Source organism: Chrysemys picta, chromosome 17 (genome assembly GCF_011386835.1).
Source record: "Chrysemys picta bellii isolate R12L10 chromosome 17, ASM1138683v2, whole genome shotgun sequence".
NCBI classification, from domain to species: domain Eukaryota; kingdom Metazoa; phylum Chordata; order Testudines; family Emydidae; genus Chrysemys; species Chrysemys picta.
This window is the reverse complement of record NC_088807.1, coordinates 20,480,877-20,489,984: the sequence shown is the minus strand read 5'-3', so window position 1 is coordinate 20,489,984 and position 9,108 is coordinate 20,480,877. Positions and strand designations below refer to the sequence as shown.

Below are 9,108 nucleotides of genomic sequence, written 5' to 3'. Positions count from 1 at the left end.
ACCCCAAACCTCCCCCTCAAACTAACATCCCCCCCAAACTCACCCCCGAACCTTCCCCTCAAACTCACCCTCAGCCCCCCTGTCTAGGCTCACTCCTCACTCTGTCACTCCGAGTGCAGAGGGTGGGGGCCCCTCAAGGACTCTAAAAATGAATACTGGTCACTCCAGGCTTGTATTAAACTCCCAAGGTTACAGCTTCTCTCTGACCTTGGATGAGTAGATGCTGCCACCACCCAAGTGCAGAACCCATTTGAGAGCCCAGGAAGCGCACTTGGTAATTCCTTCCTGTGGGGCACCCTCAAGTCCTTTCACCCACCCTCCGGGGACGAGCGGAGAAAGGAAAATAAATCAGCTGTTGCCACCAGCTAACTAAAAAACATGCGCACAAACCTCTTAAGACACAGAAATCCAAGCCCTGTTCTTAAAAAGGGTAAAGTTTATTTTTTTAAAAAGAAAGAAAATACATCTGGGAACTCAGGCTATTGCTAGATTTTCAGAGAGTAATTCCAAGGATTAAGCACCCAGACTAGCTTTCTTGGGGTCCAGTTTAAAGGTTACAAGCAAGACAAAAGCAACTGGGGTTAGCCCAGAGGAACCCACAAGCCAGAAAGAAATAAACAGAGATAAACCTAATTGCGTCTTCCTAGACATTTCCTGATCTACTTACATGTCTGGGTTTTCAAATGAGTAGTTTCTAGGTATGATGCTGATGATTTTTCATGCTTGTCCCCAACTTCTTACAGCATCGCTCTGCCCTGTCTGCCTCTCCCCGGAGAGCAACTACAGACAGACAAAGGGGAAGTTTTCTCTCAATTTAAAGAAGCTCTGGCCTCCCATTGGCTCTTTTGGCCAGGTGCCCACTCACTTCCTGTTACCTGTGTAGAGCGGGGAGACTTTTAACCCTTTACAGGTAGAGGAATGAGAGAGCAGCTACTAAGAGGGATTTTATAGCTACTGGCTGTGCACAAAAGGGAGGTACCCTCCCCCACTTCATTTATCACACGCCCCCCCAAAATCACAGACGGTGCTGGCCAGCCTGGTTCAGGTCGGGTCCACACCAGCTGGAATTTCTTCCTGGAGGTTTAGGAAACAGAGTTAATAAGATACATGCACCTCTAATTTCACTAATAATTACATGAAGAACTAAACAGTATTTCCACATTTCAAGGACTACAATGACTTCGAATACAGGGACATTTTCACCTGGCTGATTCTGGGAAACCTTCCCGGGAGAGTGCATCGGCCACTTCGTTCGAGTATTTCAAAATCACAATCTTCAAGAGCTAAACTCCACCAAAGACGTTTTAGGTTGGTCTCTCTGACTGTGTGAAGCCACTTCAGTGCAGCATGGTCAGTCTGCAGGTGGAAACGCTGTCCCCAAAGGTATGGCCGTAGCTTCTCCAGGGCATACACAACGGCGTAACATTCTTTCTCCAAGACTGACCAGTGGCTTTCCCTCTCAGAAAGTTTTTTGCTGAGGAACACGACAGGATGGAATTGTTGATCTGGTCCTTCCTGCATTAAAACTGCTCCTATACCACGCTCGGACGCATCTGTGCTTACGACAAACGGTTGGTCGAAGTCTGGGGCCCTCAATACAGGGTCAGACATAAGGGCCGCCTTAAGTTGGTTAAAGGCTCTCTGACACTTCTCAGTCCACTGAACTTCATTTGGCTGGTTTTTCCTGGTCAGGTCGGTCAGTGGGGTGGCAATTTGGCTGTAGTGTGGTACAAATCGTCGGTAATACCCGGCCAAGCCCAAGAAGGATTGGACCTGCTTCTTTGACTTAGGGACAGGCCAATTTTGGATAGCATTTACCTTAGCCTGTAGGGGGTTGATAGTTCCTTGACCCACCTGGTGTCCAAGGTACGTTACCCTGTTTAGACCTATTTGACACTTTTTGGCCTGAACGGTTAATCCTGCCTCCCTTATGCGCTGGAAGACAGCTTGGAGGTGTCCCAGGTGTTCTGCCCATGAATCTGAGAATATGGCCACATTGTTGAGGTAGGCGACTGCAAATTCCCCAAATCCATCCAGAAGGTTATTGACCAATCTCTGGAAGATGGCAGGCGCATTTCGCAGTCCAAAAGGGAGCACATTAAATTCATACAGCCCGACATGGGTGATGAAGGCTGACCTTTCCTTGGCTGGGTCATCGAGCGGCACTTGCCAGTACCCCTTAGTTAAGTCTAAGGTGGAGATGAACTGGGCACGTCCCAGTTTCTCCAAGAGCTCATCTGTGCGTGGTATTGGATAGTTCTGTGGGCACGTTACAGCATTTAGCTTACGGTAGTCCACACAAAAGCGGATTTCCCCATCTGGTTTGGGAACCAGAAACACTGGAGAGGCCCATGCACTCTCAGAGGGGCGGATTACACCCATCTGTAACATGTCCTGGATCTCCCTCTCGATCACAGTTTTGGCTTGCGGAGTCATCTCGTAGGGTTGGGCTCTAATTGGGTGAGCATCACCCGTGTCAATGGAGCGGCACGCCTGTTCGGTCCGTCCTGGGGTGGCTGAAAACATTGTCGCGAAGCTGGTGCACAGCTCCTGGATTTCCTGTCGCTGCTTACGCCCAAGGGCGATGGAGAAGCTCACCTCTTCCACGCCACCTTTGCTTTTTCCTTCATAATAAACTTCTTCAGGCCACTCAGTGTCGTCCCTCTGCTGGGCTGTAAAGCGGATAACCTTGAATTCTCGGGAACAAAAGGGCTTTAGAGAATTAACATGGTATACTTTAGGTTTTAGGGTAGGGTCTGGGAATGCTAGGAGGTAATTAACAGCTCCCAGGCGCTCTCGGACCATAAATGGCCCCTCCCACGACGCTTCCATCTTAGTGGCCTGGAGCGCTTTCAGGACCATGACTTGGTCACCTACTCTGAAGGACCGCTCTCTGGCGTGTTTATCATACCAGGCCTTTCGCTCTTGTTGAGCATCCTGTAGGTTTTCTCGAGCAAGGGCTAGAAAGTCCTTGACGGTGTTTTGCAGGTTGGTTACAAAGTCCAAAATGTTAGTTCCTGGAGAAGATGTAACCCCCTCCCATTGCTGCTTCACCAACTGTAATGGCCCCGTAACTTCATGACCATAAATGAGTTCAAAGGGTGAAAAGCCCAAACTGGGATGTGGTACAGCCCTGTAGACGAAGAGCAACTGCTGCAACACTAGGTCCCAGTCATTGGAGTGTTCATTCACGAATTTATGTACCATGGCCTCCAAAGTCCCATTAAACTTCTCCACCAGGCCATTCGTTTGATGGTGGTAAGGGGTGGCCACCAAGTGGTTCACCCCATGAGCTTCCCAAAGGCTTTTCATGGTCCCTGCCAGGAAGTTAGCTCCCGAATCCGTAAGGATCTCTGAGGGCCAACCTACCCTGGCAAAAATGTCTGCCAATGCCTGGCTCACGCTTTTAGCCCTGGTGTTGCTTAGAGCTACTGCTTCCGGCCATCGGGTGGCAAAATCCATGACAGTCAGTACATACTGCTTTCCTCTGGGTGTCTTCTTAGGGAAAGGACCCAGAATATCCACGGCTACTTGCTGAAATGGGACCTCAATTATGGGGAGTGGCTGGAGAGGGGCCTTGACCTGGTCTTGGGGTTTTCCCACCCTCTGGCACACCTCACAAGACCGCACATAGGCAGAAACGTCCTTGCCCATTCCCTCCCAGTGGAACAACTTCCCCAAATGGCCTTTCGTTCTGTTCACCCCAGCATGGCCACTTGGATGATCATGGGCTAAGCTCAAGAGCTTTACCCGATACTTAATGGGAACTACCAACTGTCTCTGAGGAGGCCAGTCCTCCTTGTGCCCACCAGAAAGCGTCTCCTTGTATAAGAGTCCCTCTTCTACAACAAACCTGGACCTGTTCGAAGAATTGAGAGGCGGTGGGTCGCTCCGTGCCACCATCCAAGCTCCCTTGAGGCTCTGATCCACTTCCTGCTCGGCCTGGAACTGCTCCCTGGATGCTGGAGACAGTAGTTCCTCGCTGGGTGGTGGACTTGGGCTGGGTCCCACTGGAAGCGATGCAGCTGATGGGGGTGTCTCCGTCGACCGGAAGCCGCTCTCCGCTGGGGCACTGGGTTGTATTTCAGGCTCCGGTGGAGCTTCTTGCGCTGGTTTAGCTGCTGCTGCGGGTGCAGGCTCCGTGGTGTCCTTTGGGGCTGGCTCCCCGGACCCTGGTGGGGTTGCTAGGTCGAGGAATTTGGGGTCCACCAGGGATTGGTGGATACCTGACACCTGTGCTCCAGTGTCTCTCCGCGCAGTCAGCTTCCTCCCGCCCACACTCATAGTTTCCCTTCGCTCTGGGGGTATTAGTGAGACATCTGGGCCTGAAGAAGACTCTCGGGGGGACCCCGGGGTGCTAAGTTGCAGTCGGCTGGTGCTCTTGGGGCACTTGGCCTTCACATGCCCCAGTTCATTACATTTGAAGCATCGCCCGGCTGACTGTGGGCTGGGGCGAGGTGGGTGTTTGGAGAGTGGGATGGTGGGACGAGAGGGCATCTGGGGTCTCCTTGGCTGTGTGGAGGACTCCTCCCTGCGAGGTGGGGCCTTGGGCTGACCCCGATGGTGGGGTGTCATCTCGGGTTGCCCCTTCTGGTATCTGCACCAACTGCTACTGGCTTTCTTCTTCTCCGCCACCTCCATCCATTTGGCTCCAATCTCCCCGCCTCCATTACAGTTTTGGGGTTCCCATCTAGGATGTACCTTTCTATTTCCTCAGGAACACCCTCCAAGAACTGCTCCATTTGTAGTAGGAGACACAGATCTTCCAGAGACTTAACACTTGTTCCTGATATCCAGGCATCGCAATTTTTTTCAATGAGGTAGGCGTGTTGTGAAAATGTCACGTCTGGTTTCCACCGTAGGGCTCTGAACTGCTGACGGGCATGCTCGGGTGTTAGCCCCATCCTAATTCTGGCCTTTTGTTTAAAAAGGTCGTACTCGTTCATGTGTTCTTTAGGCATTTCAGCGGCCACCTCTGCTAAGGGTCCACTGAGCTGCGGCCTCAGCTCCACCATATACTGGTCGGTAGAGATGTTGTACCCAAGGCAGGTCCTTTCGAAATTTTCTAAGAAGGCCTCAGTATCATCGCCTACTATGTATGTGGGGAATTTCTTGGAATGGGGAGCGGTACCTGGAGAAGGACTGTTAAGGCTACCTGGTTGACGCAGCTTAGCCCTTTCCATCTCTAAGCGCTTCAGCTGTATTTCCACCTCCAAGCGCTTCAGCTCCGCTTCTGCCTCCAAGCGCTTCGCCTCTCTTCTCTCCTCCGTTTCCACCTCCAAGCGCTTCATCTGTAGGAAGAAATTCCTGTCTTCTGCAGTCAGAACTCGGTCTGGGTTAAGGGCATCCCTCCATCTTGGCACCTGGATCTCGGGTGGGGGAGGGCTGACCCTTCCTTCTCGGGAAGTCTCTGGTCCCCCATCCCCTCCCTGCATTTCTGTCATGGGCCTGTCTTCTCCCTGACGTGCCGCTTTGGGGAGACTTGTTGCTCGAGGGTCTTGGTGCCGGACCACAACCTCATGCACAGGCTGCCTTACTCTAGCCTGGTTATTTCGTTGCCACAAAGCTAGAAATGAAAAAAATAAATAAATAAACTGCTTGTTGGGCTCCCTGGCTTTGCAGGCCTTTGCCTGTTCCCCCTCAGGTACAAAGAAAAGAAAGAGAAATAAAACCTCCCTGGCTTTGCAGGCTGCCAAAAGGAAAAACGTGTCCTTTTAAAATCCTGAGGTTTAAATGATCCCACCGCTCTGCCAGCATGTCAAGGCAGATTCCCCACTCTGGCACTTTGAGTGCAGAAGGTGGGGCCTGCAAGGACTCTAAAAAGTAACACTGGCCACTCCAGGCTTGTATTAAACTCCCAAGGTGACAGCTTCTCTCTGACCTTGGATGAGTAGATGCTGCCACCACCCAAGTGCAAAACCCTTTTGAGAACCCAGGAAGCGCACTTGGGAATTCCTTCCTGTGGGGCACCCTCAAGCCCTTACACACACACACACACACACACACACGGGTTACCATACGTCCGGATTTTCAGGCCTCAAATCCCCATCTGGGGGGAAATCCCAAAAAGCCAAACACGTCCGGGAAAATAGGGAGGGGCTGGCGCCGCTGGGTGCTGGGCCGGGGGTGCTGGGCCGCCGGGGCCGGGCCGGGGGGCCGGCAGTGCTGGCCCAGGGGTGCTTGGCCTGGAGCTGGCCCGGGGCCGGCACCCCAGGGCCCGAGCCAAGCCAGACTGGAGACGCTGGGGCCGGGGCCGGCCACCGGAGGGAGCCGCTTGGTTGGGGGGGGGGGCAGACTGGGCCGCGCCTCCTCCCCCCAGCTTACCTGCTGCCTGCTTCAGGCTTCCCGCAAATCAAATGTTCCCGGGAAGCAGGGGAGGGGGTGGAGTTGGGGCATGGGCAGGGCTGGGGGCCCCATGGAGTGTCCTCTTTTTGGACACTCAAAATATGGTAACCCTAACACACACACACACACACACACACACACACACACAAAGGGGAAACAAAACAAAACAAAACAAAAAAAGACATCAACTTTTGCCACCAGCTAATTAACCAACATGTGCACAACCCTCTTAAGGCACAGAACTCCAAACCCTGTTCTTAAAAAGGGTACATTTTATTTAAAGAAAAAAAAGGAAGAAAATACATGTGGGAATTCAAGCTAGTGCTGGATTTTAAAAGAGCAGCTCCAAGGATCAAGCACCCGGAATAGCTTCCTTGGGGTCCAGCTTAAAGGCTACAAGCAAAACAAAAGCACGTGGGGTTAGCCCAGAGGAGTCCACACGCCACAAAGACATAAACAGAGATAAACCGGATCTAAACGTCCTTGATCTACTCACATGTCCGGGGATCAAATGAGCGGTTTCTAGGTATGATATTGACGGTTTTCCAATTCGGCGCCAAGCTTCTTCCAGCAGAACCCCCTGCCCGGCCGCCTCCAGCCCAGAGACAAGAACAGACAAAGGGGAAGTTTTTTCTCAGTTTTAAAAAAGTTCTGGCCTCCCATTGGCTCTTTCGCTCAGGTGCCCACTCCCTTCCCTTTACCTGTGCAGAGCAGGGAGACTTGTTAACCCCTTACAGGGAAAGCGAGTAGAGAACAGCTACTAACAGGGGTTTTATAGCTACTGGCTGGCTGGGGGTCCACAAAAGGGAGCTTCCCCCCCCCCTTCATTTATCACACCCCCAATTCACCCCTGAACCTTCCCCCCAAACTCACTCCCATCCTCACCCCTGAACCTCCTCCTCAAAGTCACCCTGAACCCCCCAAACTCACCCCAAACCTTCCCCTCGAACTCATCCCCAGCCCCCGAACCTCCCCCCAAACTCACCCCCAGCCCCTCAAACTCACCCCTGAACCTCCCCTTCAAACTCACCCCCGAACCTCCCCCTTCAAACTCACCCCCAGCACTCCAAACTCACCTCCGAACCTCCCCCTCAATCTCACTCCCAGCCCCTCAAACTCACCCCCGAACCTCCCCTTCAAACTCACCCCCGAACCTCCCCCTTCAAACTCACCCCCAGCCCTCCAAACTCACCTCCGAACCTCCCCCTCAAACTCAACCCAGCCCCCCAAACCTTCAGACCACCCCTCACCCAGAACCACGCTGCCCTGCTCCACCCACTAGACCCCACTCCCCTCGCACAGCTGGGCAGAGAACCCAGGCGTCCTGGCTCCTGCTGGTCTAACCACTAGACCTCACTCCCCTCTGCTTTCTTTTACCTCATCCCCATTCCCTGTCTGTTTTCCACCCTGCCCTTTCTCCTTTTCCCCTCCCCCATCTTGCTACCCCAGCAGACCCCTCCCCCACCCCAGCCCCCCCTTGCTAACTGCTCCCTGTGTGTCTAATGTAGCTTCTGCCCCCTCACACACACCCCTTCCCCGTCCCTCTAGCCCCTGGCTGGCTGGATAAGGAGTCAAGGCTGGAACTAGGGGTGCCTGGGGGGCTGCCCCCCAGGGAAGTGGTTTCCCGCATATACGGGGTTTTCAGGTTGGCTCTCCGCACCCTCCCTGCACAGATGGTTCCCGCATCCCAGCGGGGAACCTGCCCTGGCTTGTTCAGCCATGGGGCAGTCCCCGGCGAGACACCCCTGGGTTTCAGTGCTGGGCCGTAGGCCTGGAGTAATAGCCCCGTCTGGGGACCTTTGACCCTGGCGGGGGGTGGGCAGGGAATAGGGCACCAGCCCCGATCTGGCCCCAGGGGAGTGAGGCACGCCATTAGCACAATCACTTTGGATCAAGATGTTGCGGGGCGGAGGGAGAGCCAGCCCCCACCCACCATTGGGCCAGATGGGAGCCAGCACCCCCTAGGAGGGAAAGGCCCCACACCCCATTCCCTGCCCCCACCCCAGCCAGCCAGTCCCTGCCCTGGGGCCGGATGGAAGCCAGCACCCCCTAGAGGGGAAAGGCCCCATGCCCCATTCCCTGCCCCCCTGAGTCTCCCGCCCTAAAGTGAGGGCGGTGGGGTGGCTGGTTATCAGGGCTCACCCCCCCACCTTACTGTCAGCCCAGCCTGGACACACACCACAGGTAATTACTGGTTCGTTAGCAGCCAAGCAAGCTGAGCAGATGGGCCAGGAGAGCTGCTCGCTGTGGAGAGGCAGGGTAGAGCGCAGGGAGGTTACCGAGCAAGCTTCGGGGCCAAGGAGGGAGAGAACCCAGGAGTCCTGGCTCCCAGCCCCCCGGCTCTAACCACTAGCCCGCACTCCCCTCCCAGAGCTGGGGATAGAGGTGGACCCATTGGGTGCCCCAGCCCTGGGCTCCCAGCGCTGGAAGCAGCTGTGTGTGTGTGTGTGTGTGTGTGTGTGTGTGTGTCCCTGCCGCCCCCTGCTGGAGGGGCTGGGCCCTGGTCTGTGTGTGAGTGTGACCCCCGTTTGCTGGCGTGTGGGAGTGCACACCGTAAGGGGTGTGCTGTGTCGTGTTGCAGTTGTGTATCGCTGTCTGTGTTGCGTTGTGGTGCATTGTGGTGGGACCCCTTACCCGGCACTGGGACGTGGCCCCTCTGGGGTTGGGATGAAGGGCTGGTTATCCAGGGATCTTGGCAGGGCGTGGGGCTGGGGACAGGCCACTGGAAAAGGCAGAGCGGCGGCAGGGCGGGGAGGGGCAGAT

The 9,108-nt window shown here is 54.5% G+C and overlaps 1 protein-coding gene across 2 annotated transcripts; it reads right to left on the bottom strand.

Moving 5' to 3' along the window:
* Positions 1-416: 416 nt before the first annotated feature.
* On the bottom strand, positions 417-7,084 carry LOC135976184 (uncharacterized). Of its 2 annotated transcripts, XM_065570868.1 has the most exons (3): positions 6,842-7,084; positions 5,277-5,566; positions 417-5,237 (listed from the first exon to the last, which is right to left on the bottom strand). In XM_065570868.1, exon 3 carries the CDS (start codon positions 4,639-4,641, stop codon positions 1,171-1,173), a length of 3,471 nt encoding a protein of 1,156 aa, XP_065426940.1. In that variant the 5' UTR covers positions 4,642-5,237; positions 5,277-5,566; positions 6,842-7,084; the 3' UTR covers positions 417-1,170. The 2 variants fall into 2 exon arrangements, with proteins under 2 accessions (XP_065426940.1, XP_065426939.1); XM_065570867.1 differs by having other exon boundaries at positions 417-5,566.
* Positions 7,085-9,108: the final 2,024 nt, after the last annotated feature.

Coding starts and splice junctions, on each gene's coding strand:
- LOC135976184 (XM_065570867.1), bottom strand. CDS start 4,641: ATGGAGGTGGCGGAGAAGAAGAAAGCCAGTAGCAGTTGGTGCAGATAC.